Raw genomic sequence first — 23,473 nt, 5'->3', positions numbered from 1 at the left:
TTGAGTCTAAAGAAGGCAACTGGCTATTAGCCTAGGGCTAGTACAAGGCATGGGGGTAGTGACACCATGGTATGAAACCAGTGGAAACATGGCAGACTGTGAGGAGTGGGAGTCTGCTATGGGGAATAAGCAAGCTCTCCCCTCTCATGCCAGTAACCTGGTTGTCCTTCCTTCATTTCCCTGTTTTAGTTAGAACTCTGACTGTCAGTCTGGTTCCAGAGAGAACTAGAAAAAATGCCATAGTTAGGGGGCAGCTAGGTGGCTGAGTGGATAGAGAGCCAGGACTAAGGGCAGGAGGTCCTGGATTCAAATATGATCCCAGATACTTCCTAGTTGTGTGATCCTGGGCAAATCGTTTAACTCAGATTGCCTTGCCCTTACTGCTCTTCTACCTTGGAGCCAATACTAACTACTGATTCTAAGGCAAAGGGTTTTTTTAAAATTATTGTATATTTAGGCTCCATTTAAGGAAAACCCCAACAAATAGATCTATCCAAAAGTTTAAAAGGCTGCTTTAGGAGGCCACAGAATCATAGGGTCAGAGAGGTAGAGGGGGTCTTAGGGTTCACTGATTCTAATCCCTACAGATGAGAAGACTGAGACTTAGAGGTTAGATAATGAGCTCAGGGTCACTCAGCTACTTAGTGTCTGAGGACAGTTTCTCCTTCATTTGAAGTTTTCAGACAGGCAGAGTGTGACTCTTTGTTGGGTACAGTATAGCGGGAATTAGAGGGCCATTAAGGTCTCTTCCATCTCTGAGATTCTGTGATGCTTCTCTTGGGAGTGACTATCTTTCCTGCATCTGGAGGCTTCAGAGATGAGGTCTTTATCCAAGGTAATGGAAAGAAAAGGACAGAGGCTGGCTCTCTCAGCAAAGATGGTAAGTAGGGGACATGGCCGCTGAATTCCTAATTGCAGTCCTAAAGAGAAGCATTTCAGTTAGAATAGCTGCAACACCAGACCAAAGACTGTTCTTTTTTTCTTCTTTTTTTTCTCCTTAACATGGAGAAAGTACCTAGCTGAGGGACTGTTGTTCTCTTCTGGAGTATCTTCCAGAAATAGCAAGCTCCCTGGTCCTCTCATTTCCTATGAGCTAAGGACTTGGAACAGACTTCCCTGACAGGCTGGGCTCAAAGTACCTTTCCACATACATGCACACATGTACACAGGCTGACACATTCATACGCATTAGCTCACACTCTCCTCTCTCCATCTCTTTTTTTCTTTTTCTTTCTTTTACCTATATTTATTGATATCTATATCTACCTCCCTCCCTCCCTCCCTCCCTCCCTCCGTCCCTCCCTCCCTCTCTCCCTCTCTCTCTCCCTCTCTCCCTCTCTCTCTCTCTTTCTCTCTCTCCCTTGCCTCACCAATGGGTACAAGTCAACCAGCTCAATGATGCTGCACAGAAGTCACTCAGGTGATGCTGACAGCCACCTAAAATCCATCATTTTAATTCTGAGCATTTCTACCTTCTGTAATAAGTTGAGTTGCCTTAGTGCTGATTTATAGTCCATTTTTTTTATTACAGATGTTTCCCACAGTTATTCTAAACTCTTCTTGTTTGTCTTGGGTTTTTTTTTAACCTCTTACCTTCTGTCTTAGACTCAATACTATGTAGTGGTTCTAAGGCAGAAGAGTGGTAAGGACTGGGCTATCAGGGTTAAATGACTTACCTAGGGTCACCCAGCTAGGAAGTGTCTGAGACAAGATTTGAACCTAGGAGCTCCTGTTTCTAGGGCTGAGTCTCAATCCACTGAGACACCCAGATGCCCTTTGGGGTTTTCTTTTTTCTGGTAGAATTCCGCTGTGGAATAGTGACTCAAATATCCCATTTCATGGCCCACCCATTTGTTAGGATCCTTATACTTCACAAAAATCCTTTTCATGAAGAGCTCTACTCCTCCCTTCACCCCAGACTCAACCTATAGGTGAGGGCCTATCTTGACACAGAAAGAGACCTTCATAGTGAGAGTGACAGAGGCTGGGGCATAAAAAGCTTGAAAAGCAAAAAGGAAGGCTAACTCTTCCTAGCAGCATCAGCAAATTTATTTCGGGTACCATTAAATGACTTTTAGGAACAAGGAAACTATGGTCTCAGGATCTCTTCTGAGGCCCTCACTTAAGTCCCCCACTAGTTGGAGAAATTGCCACTGGGAGGAAGGTAGGTCAGAGGATCAAAAAATTGACCTAGGACCATAGGGGACATCTAGTCTAACTTACTCCCTTTTACAGAAAAGGAAACTGAGGTCCAAAGAAGTTAAATGACTTGCCTAAGGCCAACAAGACAATAAGTGAAATGACTGAATTACTCAATAAAGGCTTGATCATTCTGCTAAGGAATACTTACTCCAAGAGATTAATGGCATCCATTAGGAAGACCCAACCCCTAGGTCCCAATCCTCCCCCAACCATTTAAGTCCATAAAGAATACTATAGTATTGCCTGGGCTAGAGGATATAAAAGACAGAAATAAATTAATCTGTGGAGAATGAAAATGAACTTATATTGCAGCAAGTGAGATTTAGATTAGATATTGGGAAGTATTCTGACTTGAAGAACTGTAAAGAACAAAAAAAGAGGAGGCCAAGAGAAGGGCTTTGTCTTTCTTCTAGGAAAAGTTCCGGAGAGGCCTCTTTCTGAGATGATCTGAATGTAGTTCTGTTGGTTTTCAGGGAGTCATATGACTGAGACATCCTTTGCTACCCTTGCCAAAGAGTCTCCAATTCTACTTACATGCCACCTGTACTTCTGTTTGCCGTTGCAGCAGGGCACCCATCCGGTTGCGTACAATGCAGCGGTAGAACCCAGCATGGGTGCGGTCCAGGCTGGTGATCATGTACCTTCAGGAAAGGAGATAAGGAGAGAGTCAGATGGCTTCGGATACTGTCAGAAAAGCTGAGGTCCACTGATGAGGACCCTGATAGTAAGACATCAATTTAATAAACACATCGACTAAGTGCCTACTATGTGCAAAGCACTGAAGGGACATCAGGAGGGCACTTTGCTTTTCTCTGGCCATTGCATGGTGTCTCGTTCCTCCTGGTTAGAGAACATGGGCTGGGAGAAAAGAGGTTTCCCTATCCTTCCCCAAATGACAACTAAGCATTTGTCCAGTAGTCTAGAGAATGATCTATACTATGTGAAAAGGGAGCAGTAACCCTTTGGCCTCAGACCCTGGAAGCTCTGCCCAATGGTCTGACATCCCAGACATCTGTCTGGTGTGCTGGGTGGATGCTGTCCTCCCTTGTCTATCATTTATCCAGCAAAGAAAGGAGCGGATGCCTTTCAGCTGCCAGGCAAAAGAGCACTCAGTAAATATTAATTGATGATATGAAGTGACAAGAGAAGTATTTGAATATTTCTCAAAATGCTTTGCATCCTTAGAACTTGGGCAAATCTGTGGTGGATTCGTGTGAAAGCAGAGAGAATCTTTTGAACAATATTTGCTGGCTTTTCCCCTTGTGACTAGTTTCAGATCAGGGAAGATCCCTTAGGAGAGAGCTCCTGTGAAAGCTTATATCACTCAAAGGTGTAGAAGAAATTCCCTTAAGACCAGCAATAGAAGAATTAATGGAGGCAGCTGGGTGGCTCAGTGGATGGAGATCCAGGCCCAGAAATAGGAGGTTCTGGTCCAAATCTGGCCTCAGACGCTTCCTAACTGTGTGACTCTAAGACAAGTTACTTAACCTCCATTGCCTAGCTCTTACTGCTCTTCTGCCTTGGAACTAGTACTAAGATGGAAGGTATGAGTTTAAAAAAAAAAAAAGAAGAATCAGCATGTAGTGGGCTCTTACTACAAAGAATGACTATTATCTGTCATTCAGAGCAGGGTGGGATAAACTCTAATAAAGTCCAAAAATTCTGATTTTTCAGATGAGAAAAATGAAGCTTAGAGAGGGAAAAGGACTTGGCCAAAGTCACACAGTGAATTATAATTTGGACTTAAACCAAATATCTTGACTCTTAACCCTTTTCACTGCTTTTCTCCAAGAGGCCATCATTCAGCCAAGGCTGCTTCTTAGACTCTCTGTGGGTAGAATGCTAAGGGTGCTCTAGCCCAGGCAGGAGAGCACAGAATGATTTGGCTGCTAGTGCACCTTATCTTTGCCTTCTCTTCTCAGTTCCCACACTCAGAAGTGATGACCAGAAGATAGACAAGGTGCTTGGGCTCATCTGAAATCTCCTTTTCTCTCCCCTGACCAAGAAGCTCTGTCCCTAAGCCCTTTCATAAAGGGCCCGGTGCCGTCCCTTCCCTGGCAGCCTTCCCTAGGAAGGAACTTGCCAAGAGATGTATAGTTTCTTAGAATTGAGGTGCCATGGTGACTGTGTTTGGGAAACGGCTCGGTGCTGCTAACGGGATGTGGAGAGAGGGTGTGGGTGGAAATACTCTAATACTTGAATCTGAATCAAGTTGTAAAAAGTGCCAGGAGCTTAGAGGATCTGTGTTGATGCTGTTGATATATGGCCCTAATGAAATTTTAATAGAAACGTATTTGCTAGGAAGAATCAACCTCTCTATTGCCGATAAGACAGAAAACGCCAAGCCAGAAATGATGGTAACACCTGCTTGCATGACCCTGCTTCCCTTACTCATCATGGCAGTAGGGGGAAATGACACTTTGATCTCCCCATCTCCCTTCTGGGAAGGTTAAGAGTATAATCTGCGGGGGCAGCTGGGTAACTCAGTGGATTGAGAGCCAGACCTAGAGATGGGAGGTCCTAGGTTCAAATCTGGCCTCAGACACTTCCCTGGGCAAGTCACTTGACCCCCATTGCCTAGCCCTTACCACTCTTCTGCCTTGGAGCCAATACATAGTATTGATTCCAAGACTGAAGGTAAAGATTAAAAAAAAAAAAAAAGAGTATAATCTGCTTTGTTTGGTCTGGAAGGACCATCTTTTCTCTCTCTTCCACTCAGCATCATAGATTTAAAACTGGAAGGTATTGCAGAGGCAATCTAGGCCAAAGCCCTCATTTTAGAGAGGGGAAAACTCAGGCCAACAAAGTTTAAGTGGACCTGGTCACACAGGTCGCAAGCAGTAGAGCTGGGATAGGAACGTCTGAGTCCAAACCCAGCATTCTTTCTATTGGCAAATCCAGCCCTCTTTCCACTGGGTCAGACGTTCTCTCAACCATCTTCCTCCCAGTCTCCCTTCTCCAAGTTTCTCTCATTCTGAGCCTCATTTCTCTTTCCTTCATGTTCCCTCTGCCTCTGAGGCCTATTTCTGGCCCGGTAGACAAGATTATTTAAAGTAACAGGTTCCACCCACTACCTTCCTCACTAAAGCAAATTCTCTGGATTCAACCCAAAGCGCAATTCTCCCCTCCCCCAGTTTCCAGAGGGTGGGGGAGAAACATTTGGCCAACAAGGCAGTTTGCAAATATAAATTACCATATGCATTCCAAGTAACAAAAATAATAATCCTGATTATACTTAAAAGGCTCCTTGCTAGGTCAAAGGGGGCACACTTAGCCCAGAATCTTGCTCAGCTTGACTAAGAATGGGAGTTTCATTTCTGGCAAAGAGCCTCAGGGTTATGGGAGGAAGCCACCTTTGCTAGTTGGTGCAGCGGGAAAGAGTACCAGGTCTGGCATCAGGAAGACCCGAGTTCAAATACAGTATTAGACACTTCACAGGTAGCTGTGAAGCTCTGGGAAAGTCACTTAACCCGTGTTTGCCTCAGTTTCCTCCTTTATAAAATGGGGATAATAATAGCATCTGCCTTTCAGAGTTGTGAGAATCAAATGAGATAATAATTGTAAAAGACTTAGCACTGTGCCTGGCATGTAATATAGTAAGTGCTATATAAATGTTAGCTATTATTAGATGGCTATTATGAAGTCCAGGCTCCTTACCAGGACTCTTCATGTTTTCCTCCAGAGGCAGAGGAATGAATGAAATGACCTTGGGGGGATGTCATACTTAATGACACTAATCTTCATTCAGGAGATTCTCCAACTGAGGATCAGCAGGGCATATAGCTAAAAGTTAGTGTTGGGTAGGTTCTAAGGAATTCAGATTGAGAAAAGAGAATCTGTGGGGGCCAAAATGGAGAGGGGAGGACAGGACGGGCATGTCGGAAATTCCTCTTTTTAGTGGTTATTCCAGGTATGTCCACATTCAGAGCGTAGCTCATGCCTCTTTAATATATACATATATATTTATATTTATGTATAAATTTATATATATTTATATATTAACATATATAAATATTTACATATATATATATATATATATATATATATATATAAACATCTTTGCCTAATAGGCCATTTGGGCAATTCTTTTGCCTACAGTGGAGATGCTACAACATATCTTGGTTAAGTAATAGCTTCTAGGTTGATCTCATTGACAGGAAATTCTAATGACTAACCTGAATCTCTCATGTATCAGCTTGGGTTCATTTCTCCTTGTCCTGCCCTATATAAGAATCATGAGACCTCTTAGGCAACCTCTCTCCACCCACATCCAAATTGAACCTCCATTTAATGCTATCTTCGTACTTGAAACTCTTTCCTTCCTTGGCATTTCTTTTTTTTTTTAACCCTTACCTTCCATCTTTGAATCAATACTGTATATTGGTTCCAAGGCATAAGAGTGGTAAAGGTTAGGCAATAGGAGTTAAGTGACTTGCCCAGGGTCACACAGCTGGGAAGTGTCTGAGGTCAAATTTGAACCCAGGACCTCCCATCTCTATCTCTTTCAATCCACTAGTGGTTCTCAATCCACTAAGCCACCCAACTGCCCCCTCCCTTGGCTTTTTTGATGCTGAACTCTCCTAGTTCCTCTCTTACTTCTGGGTACTCCTTCAGTCTCCTCTGTAGCCTTCTATATCTCCCCCAAGTAGGTAGCTTCAAAGGTTCTGATCTTTGTCCTCTTATCTATTCTTTTTGGGTAATGACTTCTGAAGAAGAAAAGTTTCAACTTTTCTTTCACGTTCCAGTTTCTCAGCTCAAAGTATATCCCACCAGACTGTCCCAAACCATTGTTCTCCCAGTTACTCAGTCTCGAAATCTTGTTTTTTCCTGAACTCCCAAACTGTTAGTGCTTGAATCTCTCTATCAGCAATGATTTTGCATATGTTTATATGTACTTGTCTGTGAACATACCCAGTAGTATTCAAGCTCCTGAGGGCAGGGATTGTTTTAGTTTAACAGAGAGCCTCAAACATTGTCATTGTTTACTCATTTTCAGTTATGTTCAACTCCTGACCAATTTGGGGTTTTCTTAGCAGAGATACTGGAACGGTTTGCCATTTACTTCTCTTGCTCATTTTACAGATGAAGAAACGGGGCACATGGGGTTATGTGACTTGCCCAGGGTCATACAGTTAGTGGTTGTCTGATGCTAGATTTGAACTCATGAAGATGAGTTTTGCTGAGTCTAGGCCTGATGCTCTCTCCACTGTCTGTCCTTTTATAACCTACCTTGTACTACATCAATCAATCAGCAAACATTTTTAAAATATTTTCTATTTGTCAGTCATTGTGTTTGGTGATGGAGATAGGGTGAAATATTGAATAGAGTGGATTTGTTGGTAGGGAAGTTCAATGAAACAGTAGAATGATGTTGCAAGGCAAAAGAAGATGAAGGACATGTGTGCAAAATTGATGGGAGGAAGGAAGGGAAGATCAGCAGGGTTATGTAGTTATTAAGACCACAAAAATTTTAATTTAATCTTAGGGTCAAGATAAAAATGCCCCAAAGTAGATTCTGTATATTTGCATATTTCCTCCTATTCCTCCTATAGCTTTCTGAGGGCAGAGAGTATGTCTTACTAATCTTTGTGCCCTCACCACTACTTTGCATGTAATGTTGATGTTCAGTTGTTTCAGTTGTGCTTGACTCTTCATAACTCCACTTGGGATTTTCTTGGCAATGATCCTGGAGTGGTTAGCCATTTCTTCGTCTAATCATTTTATAGAAGAGGAACCTGAGGCAAACAGGGTTAAGTGACTTGCCCAGGGTCACATACTTAGTAAGTATCTGGGATCAGATTTGAACTCATGAAGATGTGTCTTCTTGACTTCAGGCCCTGAACTCTATCCACTGTACACCCAGTTGCCTTTCCATGTAATAGATACTCAATAATTATTTACCAAATAAAATTGAATCTGGAATTAGAATGGAATGTAGTACTTATCAATTCTAATCTCTGACCTAATTATGAATCTGCTCAACATTAAGTAATCATAGAATGTTGGATCTTGTAAGGACCTTGGAGATGATCTTGACCAAAATTTTGATTTTACAGGGGAAGAAAATGAGGTCCTGAGAGATGAAGAAACTTAACCAAAATCACACAGTCAGTGGTAGAACCAAAAATAAAATCTAAGTCCCAAGGGCGTTGGGAGACTCAAATGAGATAATGGATGTAAAGCACTTGGAAAACCTTGAAGTGCTATATAAATGTCAGTAATAATAATAGTAATAATAATAATAATTGCTTTTATTATTATTATTATTATTATTATTAGTAGTAGTAGTAGTAGTAGTAGTAGTAGTAGTAGTAGTAGTAGTAGTCTGTGGTCACCGGCCCTTCATTCTGTTGACTTCTTTCCTTTAACCTTCCATTGCATTCCTGTTGACCTCAATCAATATTTACAGAGCAATACAAGGATATGTTAGTAAATGTTTAATAACTGGGCTTTCTGAGGGGAAAAATTACATATACACACATGTTTAAGTTTAATTTGCATTATTAGCTTTCTTTAAGTCTTGACAATCAACAAACCAATCAAGTCTTGAGTTGTAGACTGCCAATTTCTGAAGTATGAATGCTCCCACTAAAATTTTAACAATCAGTTCTCAGTAAGCTAGTCCGAGCTGGCTCCAGCATGCTCTTTAAAAAACAACAAAAAACCCCCCAAAACAACAAGAAAAAAACCCTTTAGCTTCTGTCTTCGAATCAATACTGTGTATTGTTTCTAAGACAGAAGAATGGTAAGGGTGACTTGCCCTGGATCATAGCTAGGAAGTGTCTGAGGTCAGATTTGAACCAAGGACCTCCCAAGTCTGGGTCTGACTCTCAATCCACTAAGCTACCTAGCTACCCACTCCAGCACACTCTTGACAGGCCCAATTTAGTGTTCTTTTGTACTGAATCTCTAGAACTTAATGACATTTATATAGAGCTTTAATACTTAAAAAATGCTTTATACATCTTTTGATGTATATCTTTTTTCTTCAAAAATCCTCATAATAACACTGTGAAAAATGTATTCTGTATCCTCATTTTATAGATGGGGAAACTGAGATTCAGAAAGGTTTCGTGAACTGCTGTACTTTCTTTCTTTCACATAGCTACTCTTTGTTGGAGGCAGGCTACTGCTTCCAGCTTCCAGAGGAGAAGCGTTTTTTGGGGGGAAGGTTTAGACTAGTAGAAAAGGCCAGAGATTGAATTTGGACAGAGAAGGTGAGGGAATTATGGGAGAAACTGAGGACTATTTGAAGAAGAACATTCTCTAGGTCAGGATACTGATCTAATTTTGAATCCAAAGTTATGTGAAAGAAGGTTGAAGGGGATGGAGTAGTATCAAGGAGGATGAAAGAGGAGATAGAAAGATTTAGGGGAAGGACCTGGGAAGAAAACTCAAGAAGGGAAAGGAGAAGGTAGTTGGCAAGACAAAGGTAAGGTAAGGTTTTATATATGTAAAGACAGTAGATTGATTGGTAGGGAAATTTGGTGATATGCTACAATGTTAATTCAAGGTAGAAGGCATGAAGTGTGTGGTTGTAGAGTTGTTGAGTGGAAGGAAAGAAAGTTTAGTTGGGCTATAAAGTTATTAAGAGGTAACCATTGACTCTAAAAATGGGAACCCAGTATTTCAAGTGAAAACACCCCAAAGTAGCTTGAAATACAAATAAGGCTGTTAATTTCAACCAGGACAGGGAGTAGGGAGATCATGCAATGACCTTCACTCAGGGTGCTATGTATTTCTGCCATAGTTGAGTGCCTCTCATCTGTTATAAGTGTAGGCTGATTTCCCTTCTGAAGAAGGCAAAGGGAGTAATACCTCTGCACTCCAGGTTTTAAGGGCCAATAAAGGATTCCCAAAGGAGCCAGAAGCAAGAGAGGGAAAAAATATATCTGAGGGGGAAGAAAAGGAGATCTTTGGCAGGAAGTTGGAGAATGGAGGAGTATTACCTGGAGGGGAAGGAAAAGGAAGGGACACTGTATACCTAGGGCTCAAAAAGAGATTTGAGGCTCTTCTTAAAGATGAGAGCTGAATGTTCTTAGGAGAAAGCAGCTGTTTGCCCTCCAAAGAATGATATATGGGGCTACTGAAGCTATCCAGTGATCGGTCATTCAACCAAAGTCAAAGGCAGAAACAGGAAAGGGTAGAATAATTGATGATATCCTGGCTTGGGGTACTGAGTTAGGTATTTGTCCATATGATAACCACAACAGAGAAAACTATTGACTTCCTGTGCATGTATTCATGACATAATAGAGACCCCACCAAAACCTCTCAAAATGGATGACAAATACCCATTTTTGGTGATACATATAGGTATATACTGCCAGATAGTGCCAAAAGGAACTTGTGTCACCAGAGATTATGGGGTACAGGCTGGGTTTTCCTCACTAATACCCATTGAAGTCAACAGAGAAAATATCATTTGGGAAGTGAATAGCTGACTAAAGTCTTGATTGAGAATTGGATTTGATCTTTTGGACCATGACTTAAAAGATGGAAAGAGGGATTCCTGGTCAGAGATAGAGTGTACCTTACAAAGGCTTATAAGAATGTATATATCATGACCCCATTCATATTACTTTTCTGTGAATTTAAAAATAAATTCATAAACATGTAAACTGGGTTTTATAAAAACATAGATTTTATGTTGGAAAAGATCTTGGAGGTCATCAAGTTCAACTTTCTCATTTCACAGAAGAAGACTCTGAAGCAAAAGGACTCCAGTAAGTGATCACAAGGGTTATTCACTATGACCAGGTGGGATTTGTACCAGGAATGCAAGGATGGTTCAATATTAGGAAAACCATCTACATAATTGACCATATCAACAAGCAAACCCACAAAAATCACATGGTTATCTCAATAGATGTAGAAAAAGCCTTTGACAAAATAGAATACTCATTCCTATTGAAAATACTAGAAAGCATAGGAATAGAAGGGCTTTTCCTAAGAATAATAAACAGTATATATCTAAAACCATCAGCAAGTATCATCAACAATAGGGATAAATTAGAAACCTTCCCAATAAGATCAGGAGTGAAACAAGGATGCCCATTATCACCTCTATTATTTAACATTTACTAGAAACACTAGCAGTAGCAATTAAAGAAAAAGAAATTGAAGGTATTAAAATAGGTAAGACCAAGCTATCACTCTTTGCAGATGATATCATGGTCTACTTAAAGAATCCTAGAGAATCAACTAAAAAGCTAGTGGAAATAATCAACAACTTTAGCAAAGTTGCAGGATACAAAATAAACCTACACAAGTCATCAGTATTTCTATATATTTCCAACACAGCTCAGCAGCAAGAATTAGAAAGAGAAATTCCATTTAAAATCACCCTAGACAATATAAAATTCTTAGGAATCTATTTGCCAAGACAAACACAGTAACTATATGAATACAACTACAAAACACTATGCACACAATTAAAACTAGGTCTAAATAATTGGAAAAACATTAACTACTCATGGTTAGGATGAGCTAACATAATAAAAATGACCATCTTACCCAAACTTTTTTAACTTATTTACTTATTTAGTGCCATACCCATCAAACTACCAAAAAAACTATTTTTACTGAATTAGAAAAAAATATAACAAAGTTCATTTGGAAGAACAAAAGATCAAGGATATCCAGGGAAATAATGAAAAAAAGAGTAAAGGAAGGTGGCCTAACAGTACCAGATCTCAAACTATACTATAAAGCAGTGGTCATCAAAACAATATGGTACTGGCTAAGAGACAGAAAGGAGAATCAGTGGAATAGACTTGGGGTAAGTGACCTCAGCAAGACAGTCTATGATAAACCCAAAGATCCCAGCTTTTGGGACAAAAATCTACTATTTGATAAAAACTGCTGGAAAAATTGGAAAACAGTATGGGAGAGATTAGGTTTGGATCAACATCTCATATCCTACACCAAGATAAATTCAGAACGGGTGAATGACTTGAATTTAAAGAAGGAAACTAAGTAAATTAGGTGAACACAGAATAGTATACATGTCAGATCTTTGGGAAAGGAAAGATTTTAAAACCAAGCAAGACTTAGAAAAAGTCACAAAATGTAAAATAAATAATTTTGATTACATTAAATTAAGAAGGTTCTGTACAAACAAAACCAATGCTACCAAAATTAGAAGGGAAGCAACAAATTGGGAAAAAAATCTTCATAACATAAACCTCTGACAAAGGTCTAAGTCCTCACATTTATAAAGAGCTAAATCAATTGTACAAAAAATCAAGCCATTCCCCAACTGATAAATGGGCAAGGGAACATGAATAGGCAATTTTCAGTTAAAGAAATCAAAACTATTAATAAGCACATGAAAAAGTGTTCTAAATCTCTTATAATCAGAGAGATGCAAATCAAAACAACTCTGAGGTATCACCTCACACCTAGCAGATTGGCTAACATGACAGCAAAGGAAAGTAATGAATGCTGGAGGGGATGCGGCAAAGTCGGGACATTAATGCATTGCTGGTGGAGTTGTGAATTGATCCAACCATTCTGGAGAACAATTTGGAACTATGCCCAAAGGGCGATAAAAGACTGTCTGCCCTTTGATCCAGATATAGCACTGCTGGGTTTGTACCCCAAAGAGATAATAAGGAAAAAAACTTGTACAAGAATATTCATAGCTGCGCTCTTTGTGGTGGCAAAAAATTGGAAAATGAGGGGATGCCCTTCAATTGGGGAATGGCTGAACAAATTGTGGTATATGTTGGTGATGGAATACTATTGTGCTAAAAGGAATAATAAAGTGGAGGAATTTGATGGGAACTGGAATGACCTCCAGAAATTGATGCAGAGTGGAAGGAGCAGAGAACCAGGAGAACGTTGTACACAGAGGCTGATACACTGTGGTATAATCGAACATAATAGACTTCTCCATTAGTGGCAATGCAGTGATCCTGAACAACTCGGAGGAATTTATAAGAAAAACACTATCCACATTCAGAGGAAAAACTGTGGGAGTAGAAACAAGAAAAACAACTGCTTGATCAAGTAGGTCAAGGGGGATATGATTGGGGATATAGACTCTAAATGAACATCCTAGGGCAAACATCAACAACATGGAAATGGGTTTTGATCAAGGACACATGTAAAACCCAGTGAAATTGAGCGTCAGTTATGGGATGGGGGGAAGGAATATGATTCTTGTAACCAAGGAAAAATGTTCTAAATTGACTAATTAGATAAAATTAAAAAAAAAAAGAGAGAGACTCTGAGGCTTGGGGAAGTTAAGTGATTTACTCATAGGCACACAGTTAGTAAATGTATGAGTCAGAATTTGAACCTAAATATACCTGACCTCAGGTCCAGAGCTCTAACTATTACACCATGATAATGTTTCTAAATATAATAAAAAATGCTTTACACGAAAATGAATGGAGGAAGCTAAAGATTGCTTCTTTCAAAGAACAAAAGCATTTCAAATATCCTTAAGTTCATAGCAGATAAAACCCAAGAAATAAGCCAGTAATAAGACCTTGGGCCTTAATTATCTATCCACAAATTTTAGAGGTTTAGAAAATTTTAAGTTTAGAAATGAAGGAAGAGGAAATAGATTACAGCAGCACGAGAACTCTTTTCACTAATCACATTAATTGCCAGCTTGATTTTCTACAAATTATAGAAATCAGGAGGAAAATGGCTATTGTGGATTTGTTACTGCTTCTGTAGCACCACCAGGTATATGCCTAGCCCACACCAACAGTTATGTCCTCTCAATAGAACCTAAGCTCTTTGAGAGGAGGGTTGTTTCATTTCTATCTTCATATCCTCAGGGTTTGGCACAATGCCTCAAACATTGAATCTCAGAACAGTCAAGTAAGAAAGAATCCAGTCTACAATTTAATTGACAAGTGGTTCTCCTGCCTTTGCTTGGAGACCTCCAGTGAGGAGGAAACTCATTACTTTATTTATTTATTTTTAGGCTGTTACCTTCTTTCTTAGAATTGATATGAAGCATCAATTCCAAGGCAGAAGAGAGGTAAGGGTTAGGCAATTAGAGTTAAGTGACTTATCCAGGGTCATGTAGCTAGGAAATATCTGAAGTCACATTTGAACCCAAGACGTCCTGTCTCCAGGCCTGGCCCTCTATCCACTGAGCCACCTAGGTGCCCAGAAAAATCATTACTCCTTAAAGTAGTCCATTCTACTTTAGGGGTAGTTCTAATTATAAGGAAGTTATTTCTTACATTAAATAAAAAAAATCTGTCTCTCCCTAAATTCTACCCATTGCTCCTAGTTTGAAGACCTCTTATATAATGGAAAAGTCTTTTCTTTCCCAGGCTAAGGTTCCTGCTTTGCCTTCTTTCCAATGGTTGGTCCAAAGGAGCAGGCCGGGGGTCAGCGGTATAAAATAGGTTTAGTCCAATGGCCTGATTTGTTTCATTGGACCTGCTTATTCCTTGAGATGTATGTTTTGAATAATATGAGAGAAAAAAGGGAAGAGAGGGCAAAAATACTTTTTCTGCTCTCCCCCAAAAGAACTGATTTTTTTTTCCTATAGGATCCTGCTGGCGCCAACAAACCCATCTGCCCCCAGATGAGGAGTGGAGTTTGGGGTAGAGGGCAGGAGAAGATAACAGACTGAAGTGGCAGGACTGATAATTGGATTCCAGGAGACAAGAGAGGCTTAGGGGAGAAAATAACCACCTAACAAATGTGGCATCTTCACACCCACATGAGGGAAACACACAATGCCCTTTTTGGTTCTAGTTCTTGAATGTCACAGCTGATATTTAAAATGATTCTTACTCACATTAAATAAGATATTTCAATTCCACGAAGCTGTCAGGAGCTGATGCGGACACCAGAAATAATAGGCAGGCTCTCCTTGTATTGTCCTCATTAATAAATCATCTACCCAGAGATGCAGGCTGTGATGCACTCACACGGTGGAGTGCATGCACCCACACGGACACACAAAACCCACACATAAATGAGCACACACAGATCCCTACATATAACACACACATGCATTTCATCAATCATTCACCAAATCACACTATCCCTTACCCACTCATTCAGACAAGCTCATTCGCTCAAATGCAAATAGAAGACATGTACACAAGCATCCACTATGTGCATCAATGAATAAAAATACAGTTATTAAGTGCTTATTATATACGGAGCACTGAGAATATAAATAGGAAGTCAAGACAATTCGTGCTCTCAAGAAGATCAAATTCTAACAGTGGGAGACGGACCCACAGAAGAAGTTTTATGGGCCAAGGCAGATGGAAAGGTCCAGAGGTCTTGGGGTATCATAGCAGGTAATGATAATGCCTTTTCTTTACTGTCATTTCCACGGATAAAACTACTATCTGTTACCAATAATGGAAATCTGACAGTGCTGAGGACTTTGGTGGCAAGAATTTGGTTTTCCATATCTTGATCAGCTTCTGAAGAGCTGAGGACTACAGACAGCATCTATGGTGGCCATTGCCAGGCACATAAAGGTTTTCCCTGGGTGATGGCTACAGGTGGTAGGCTGAGAGCAAGTCTTGTGTGCTGGGGGGTGGGAGGCATGAATTTGTGCTTTCCAGAGCTCTTGGGTTTACTTGCTCATTGGTGGCTGGTCTTGGTGGTGGTAGGATAGCTGGGACCTTTACTGTAGGGTTGCTTCCACTAATGATAGCTTGGTGGGGGTAGGTTGTAAGCAAGGCTGGTGGTCCGGGGAGCAAATAGTGTTGTTACTATGTGCAGGGCTTTTGGGTTCAATGACCTAGGCTGTCCCCACCAGAATGTGGAGGGAGATGGTAGTTGAGTTGATATATTGGTGGTGATTTGCTATGCTTGGCACATGTTATTGTCTATCTCTCTCTCTCTTAGGATAACTTATAGTCATAGCTAGGCTAGCTTGCCTGTCCTGATGGACATTATTTTTTCTTAAAAATTATGATTTCTTTTTTAACGTTATTTTCTTTAAAAATTTTGAGTTTCAAACTCTTTCCTTCCCTCCCACTCTCCCACATGCTGAGAAGGCAAGCAAATAATATCAATTATACATGTGAAATCATCCAAACATATTTTCATATTAGCTGTGTTTCAGAAAAAGGGCAAAAAAAAAGAAAAGAAAACAAGAAAATTATATCTCTTAAAAAAACAAACCCTTACTTTCTGTCTTTGTATGAATTCTAAGACAGAAGAGCAACAAGGGCTAGGTAATTGGGGTTAAGTGACTTGCTAGGGTCACATAGCTAGGAAATGTCTAAGGCCAGATTTGAACTCAAGTCCTCATGACTCCATGCCTGGCACTCTATCGATAGGGTGCTACCTAGCTGGGGCAGCTAAGAATTGATCAGTTCTGTCTCTGGGGATGGATAGCATTTTCTTCATCATGAGTCCTTTGGATTGTCTTGGATTATTGCATTGATAAGAATAGCCAAAAGGGGCAGTTGAGCAGTTCAGTGGATGGGAGATCCTTGGTTCAAATGTGGCCTTAGACACTTCCTAGCTATGTGACCCTAGACAAGTCACTTAACCCCCATTGCCTAGCCCTTACTCCTCTTCTGCCTTGGCACCAATATACAGTATTGATTCTAAGACAGAAGGTAAGGATTTTTTTTAAAGCGTCTCTAAGTCTTTCACAATTGATAATCATTACAAACATTGCTGTTTCTGGGCACAGTGATCTCACTTCACTTTATATCAGTTTGTATAGGTTTTACCATGTTTTTTTCTGAAACCAACCCCCTCATCATTTCTTATAGCACAATAGTACTCCATTATACTTATATGCCATAACTGGTTCAACCATTCCCTAATTGATGAGCTTCTCTTCAGTTTTCAATTCATTGCTACTACAAAAAGAACAGCTATAAATATTTTTTTAACCTATATGCCTTTTTCCCTTTTTCTTTGATCTCTTTGGAGTACAGATCTAGTATTGCTGGATCCCAGGGCATGCACAGTTTTATAGATGCTCCAGCATTGTTCCAAAACTTTCTCCAGAATGTTTGGATCAGGTCAAAACTCCATGAAAATTCTGTTAGGGTACTTATCTTACCTCATGCCGTCCAGTATTTGTGATTTCTGATAGATGTGAGGTGGTGTCTTGGAGCTGTTTTGCCTTTCTCTAATCAATAGTGATTTACAGCATTTTCCCCCCATATGACCAGAGATAGCTTTGATTTCTTCTTCTGAAAAATACCTTTTTATATTCTTTGACCATTTATCATTTGAGGAATGGCTTACTTTTATAAATTCAACTCAGTTCCCTATATATTTGAGAAATGAGGCCTTTAGAAAAACTTGCTGTAAAATATTTTGATATTGCTTCTTTGCCTAGAGTACTTTTTTGTAATATGTAGTTTAAATTAGCTCTTCTAATTAGGTATTTCTTTTTGTTTTTGCTTTGTCTGAGATCATGATTGCTACCCCTGCCTTTTTTTACTTCAGCTGAAGCATAATGGATTCTGCCTTCAGCCCTTTATTTTAACTCTGTGTATGTCCCTGATTCAAGTGTGTCTCTTGTTCACAATATATTGCTGGATTCTGGTTTCTAATCCATTTTCCTATCTGCTTCTGTTTTATGGGTGAACTCATCCCATTCACATGAAGAGTTATGACTCCTGTTTATTTCCTTACATCTTCTGTTCATCTTGTTTCTCTTTTTATCCTGTCCCTACTCAAAAGTCAGTTTTGCCTCTGACTACTACCTCCCTTAATTGATCCTCCTTTTTATCATTTCTCTAACACCCATATTTCTTATCTCATTTTTCTCCTATTTTCCTATGGGTTAAGATAGTTTTTTATACCCTATTGAATATGTCTCTATAGTCTTCCTTTTTTTGAATCAATTCTAATAAGAGTGAAGTTAAAGCATTGTTCACCCCCATTTTCCTCTTCACTATAAAGGCTCTTCCTTATATGCCTCTTTTATGTGAGAAAAATTTCTCCATTCTACTTCTCTTTTTCTCCTTCTTCCAATGCATCCGCTTTCTCACCCCTTTATTTTTTGTGAAATCATTTCAAAATAATTGACATTCATGCTCTCTATCTATGTAGACTCCTTCGAACTGTCCCAATAATGATAAAGTTCTTAGGAGTTATACTTATTATCATCTCATAATTATGTAAACATTTTAACTTTATTGAGTTCCATAGATTATTACTCTTTTGTATTTAGAGTTTATTTCTTTTCTTGAGTTTGAATATCAAGTTTTCTACTTAGCTCTGGTCTTTTCATTAGAAATAGTTGAAAGTACTATATTTTATTAAATATCAACTTTCCCTCTAGGAAAGTTTTTGATGGATAGATTATTATTGGTTATAATCCCAGTTCCTTTGCCTTCCAGAATATTATATTCTAAGTCTTCCACTCCTTTAACTTAGAACCTGCTGGGGGCAGCTGAGTGGCTCAGTGGATTGAGAGTAAGGCCTAGAGAGGAGAGACCTTGGGTTCAAATCTGGCCTCAGACACTTCCCAGCTGTGTGACCCTGGGCAAGTCACTTGACTCCCATTGCCTAGCCCTTACCACTCTTCTGCCTTGGAATCAATGCACAGTATTGAGTCCAAGATGGAAGGTAAGGGTTTTAAAAAAATATTAACCGGTTATCCTTAGGGAAATCAGAATCCCAGACTTTTTTAATGCTATTGTTTTTCAGTGTGAGATTCTGTAAGTTTTGGTACTTCTAAGGCATTAGGACTTAGGGAGTGGTGTTGTCACTGCCTCATCTAGTCTGAACTCTGGTCTTTATCCATCAAGTGTCCTTGCTCTCCTGTAGCTACAAGTGCTAGCTCACTGCTGCCTTGTGACCCATGAAAAATAGACCCTTCTGTCCTAGAACTATGACCCAGAAATGCTTATGGGTAATAAAGTTGCCAATCATCCAGTGACAGCAAAGGATCCTCTATAATCTCTTTGTGATTAATTGTCCAGCTCCTTACCATCTGTGGGCTAAGAGTTCTTGAAGCTGCTTAAAGCTGCCTCCAAGACCCTCTACTAGTGCTGCCATACTATACTCTAAGCTGACACCCATTCCTGTGCCACAGACCTCTCTGCTGACCTCCTAAATTGTCGTAGGCTGAAAAATTATCTCGTTCTGATTTGTTGGTTGTGAAATTCTAAAATTTGATTTGAGTAATTATTTTAAAGTTGTTTGGAGAGGAATGTTGGGAGAGTTCATTTAGGTTGGTGCCTGCATTCTGCCATCTTGACTGCTCCCCTGATGGATATTCTTTAAGAAAACCTCTTTCACAGAATCAGATTTAGATTTATCAGGGATCTCAGAGGCCATTTAGTCCAACTCCTTCATTTTGTATATGAGGAAACAGGTTCAGAGATTAGAGGGAAGGGAGAGGGATACTGAGAGAAATTTAGGTGATGAAAAAATTAAAAAGCAACAAAATTTTTTTAAAAGAATGCAAGCTCATTGAAAGTAAGGATTATTCTATTTTTGTCAGTGCTAATCACAGGGGTTGATTAAGCTTGACTAATTAATGAATACTAAATGTTTCATAAACTGAAAGTACTATTAGTCAGTTATGATTATTTTTGCCACAAATAAGTAGGACATCTCCAATGACAGTTGGACATGTAAAATGTAAAATGACTTTGTAGTAATTCCTTCTGTTTTTCAAGGATGGGGTTGTGGTGAACCAACTCTTCCGTGAAGAGTTGCTCTGCAACATCACATGGACGGATCAGATCACAATTTCCAAAATAGTGAGCTGTGACGCATGGGCATAATTTAAAAACCACCTTGTTATTGCAAAACATCCTCAGTTTCCTCATTCCCCCTTTCCAGATTTTGACAGGAAGATGTGGGTGATGATAACCATGGTGAAGACAAAGAAGGTGACTAGGGTATGTGTATATACATCCGTACACACTTTCTGGCTATCTCCAAGTAATGCTGCCTACCCTCTAGCCTCCTCCCACCAGGATCTAGCCTCCTGTTCCTTGGACCCTGAGCTCCAATTGGTGAATTTTTACCTCATTTTATTCAGTCTCAGTCTAACCATGACATCAATGGTCATTTCTAAACAAAAGTACCCTTTGCCTCTGTCTCCCCATTCCTACCTCCACCATCTGGTTCATGATTCTTGATCTCCCATGTGTTATTTTTCCTTATTAGAACCTAAACTCCTTGAAAGCAGACTTGCTTGCTAGTATTTGTATTTGCAGCCTTTAGCACAGTATCTAGCATATAGTAAACAAATAAGAAATGCTCTTCCTTCTCTCCCTCTCTCCCTCTATTCTGCTTCCTCTCTCCCTTTGCCTCCCTCCTCTCTCCTTCTCCCCCTCCCTCTCTCTCTCCCTCTCTCCTTCCTCCCCACTTTCTTTCTTTTATCTACATATTGTATGAAAGGATACGCAGATATCTAGCTTGACTCATTCATTCCTTTATCTACAGAATTATAGAATAAATGAAGGTGATGGTTGGATCATCTAGTCCAATACTTATTTTATAGATAAGGGAGGTGAGATCTAGAGAAGCAAAAGTGATTTACTAAAAGTTAAGAACTATTTGTTGAGTATCTCTAGTATATACATCTTCCACTAAAGACCTCTTCTACTACAGTGTAGTATGGAGGTGACCTTGAGCCCTTCAAGTCTTTGCCATTGGTGTAATAAGCTCTCGCTGCTTCTTTTAAGCTAGAAAGGCTTCCAATATGGATCTAGCATTGTACTTTGGGTCAATGGATCGTGTTAGGTTGAATGATTTACCTGAGATATCTTGGGTTTTCAGAGAGATAACCAGAAATGTAAGTATAAGCCAAAATACCCAAAAGATTAGCAGTGTAATTTGTAGGAGCTACAGATTTATTAAGGGAGGGAAATTTTATGTTTGGGTAGAAGGATTGCTCCTCCCTTTGCTATTTCTTAAACAAGTCTGAAATTCTCTGGATAGGTCAACTCTTTGGAAAGGTTTGAATCTATTTGCCCCCAACTCAAATTAAATTTTGGAGTTTAAGTCCTTGATAAGGGTTCTTAAAGAATAGATCCCTGTCCATTTCCTTGAACCTGTGTAGTTTACTGTTCTGGTGAAAGACAGGGTCCAGATTTGCTCTTTATTTCTGCCCTATGCTGTCTTGCTCCTTGGTTTCTGCTCCTGAAGTGAGAACCGAATCATTACCCTGGTCCATGAAATCTTCCCTTGCTTCATCACTGGTTATCCACTGATGCTGGCTTGCATTCATGAAGATTTTAATAAGTTTCCACCTTGTCCCAGGAGTCCCTCAACATCTTGATATGGCATTCCTCTGCCCCATCTCTGGGGCTATATAGTTTGCTGGAGAGACTTTTAACAGGCTTCCCTTTAGGGTTCTATTTAGGATCATATTAAGCTATTCTCCTTTTTAAGCTTCTTTTTAGCTCTCTAGATTCTAGAATAAAGGCCAAGCTCAAGGATGTACTTCATCACCTATGTAATATCATCCCACTGATAAGGATCCAGGGCAGGTGAAGTTAATAAATACCTTATCAAAGCATTGATCTTATTTGGGGAATTTTCTTGTGCAAGAAATCTACTAACTTCACTTCCTCAGAAATCAGTTTCCTCATCTGTTAAACAGGGATAATGATACCCATTCTATCTAGAGAAAAGAGAGGCACATCTTGAAGTATCCCTAGTTTTACCACAATATTAAATTCTTTTTTTTTTTTTAAAAGGCAACAGGGTTAAGTGATTTGCCCAGAGTCACATAGCTAGCAAGTATCCTGGGTAGGATTTGAACTTAGATTTTTCTGACTCCAGGACTGGAGCTCTATCTTCTGTGTCATGAAAATTCTCCACAATATTAAATTCTGAGAATATTTTTAATCATCAAAAGGGCCATAACAACTCATAAAGGACCATTTACTAAAATGCACTGGGAGTCAATGTGTGGACATGCTTATAATTAATTCCAGATCCTAAGGGAGGTTGATTGTTTGAGCTTGGAAGGTCTAAGCTGAAGAAGAGCTAAAAGCTGATCATATACCCCACTAAATGAGCCCTAAGAAGGAGAGAAGGGTGGACACCAGGCTGCTTAAGGAGGGGTAAGCTAGCTCAGGTCAGAAAAGGGGCAGGTAAACCTTCTATGCTGATCAGCCTATGAGTGACCACTGCCTTTTAGCCTGAGTGAGGGAAAGGGACCTGGTCTCAACAACAGCCAAACAATCAACGATACTCTGGGGCTATGCTCTGTAACCATTTTGCTTCATGCTTTGTAACCTGCAGTGATGGAAATATTGAAGTGCCAGGTGCAAAAGAACCATGTGAGATGCAGTGGGCATAGAATATAATAAAACTCACTTTCCTGCTCTCAAGGAACTTTGACAAGAACACATAATTTTTTTTTTAATAACACAGGTATCCCTTCTATAGTGTGACTTTCCCCATTGTGGTCTCGATATAGTATAGGACAGCCTAAGAAATTAAATGGGAATTTTCAGGGAGTTTTACAAAAGCCACAGACAAAACTCAAAGGCCAGCAGATGATATAGAGAAAGTTTAGAAATTCATTTTTATTTAATGTTGATCTATGCCTATGACCCAATACTTAACCCAATTTTTACAATTAGATACTATAAATAATCCATAAAAGAAAGACTTCTCTGGTACAAATTTGGATTTTCCATATCATGAGGGGTATGCCCCTCACTCCATCTATGTGGAAGGGATACCTGTAATTAGCTTTGCATGCATGCATGTGCATGTGCATGTGCTTGTGTGTGTGTGTATCTACACAGAAAATATCTCCCAGTTATTCCTTCTTCCTTTCCCCTAAGGCCACTACATTCAATGCATGCCTTCATTGCCAGCTTCTTTGACTACTACAATTGCCTTCGATTCTGAGAATTTTTTTTTATCTTCAAAAGGGCCCTAACAACTCATAAAGGGCTGTTTACTAAAATGCACTGGAAGTTAGGGTCTTCCTATGCCTATCTAATAGGCATTACCATCACCCCTGTTTCTCTTTATTACCACTGCTAGAATACATTTCTGGGGACTCCACTGTCTTACTGTCACCCATGACTCCCAATGGCCTCAGGGACAAATTTCTTTTTTCAAGGTCCTCTGCAATCTGATTTCATCCTACTTTTGCATCCTTCAGACATGCTTTCTGCTTTCCCACCTCCTAATTTTTGTGGTACTAGTAATGTATGCCTGGGGTGTATGGGGTGCTCAGGGAGGGGTAGTATCACTGTTATGGAGGGCTTGTCATGCTCTCCTAGGGCAGCTCTCCAGCCTCTGACCCTCACCTGACACCCAGCTCTCACTTGTGGCTCCCAGTAGCTGCTAGCATGCGGCAGCGGCCACA

At 39.8% G+C, this 23,473-nt stretch overlaps 1 protein-coding gene and 1 long non-coding RNA gene across 3 annotated transcripts in view; one reads left to right on the top strand and one right to left on the bottom strand.

Annotated features, from left to right (window-relative positions):
- SDK2 (sidekick cell adhesion molecule 2) overlaps positions 1–23,473 on the bottom strand; it is a 491,418-nt gene that overhangs the window by 205,832 nt on the left and 262,113 nt on the right. For both annotated transcript variants that reach the window (XM_056817207.1, XM_056817208.1), the window contains exon 3: positions 2,737–2,843. In XM_056817207.1, the coding sequence (XP_056673185.1) occupies positions 2,737–2,843 (107 nt within the window). The remainder of the gene's footprint in view (positions 1–2,736; positions 2,844–23,473) is intronic.
- The window catches only part of LOC103093165 (uncharacterized), a 67,976-nt gene that overhangs the window by 41,365 nt on the left and 3,138 nt on the right, over positions 1–23,473 (top strand). The gene's annotated exons all lie outside the window — the stretch shown is intronic.

Source organism: Monodelphis domestica, chromosome 2 (genome assembly GCF_027887165.1).
Source record: "Monodelphis domestica isolate mMonDom1 chromosome 2, mMonDom1.pri, whole genome shotgun sequence".
NCBI classification, from domain to species: Eukaryota; Metazoa; Chordata; class Mammalia; order Didelphimorphia; family Didelphidae; genus Monodelphis; species Monodelphis domestica.
The sequence above is the reverse complement of the archived record's forward strand: the minus strand, read 5'-3'. Positions and strand labels throughout refer to the sequence as shown.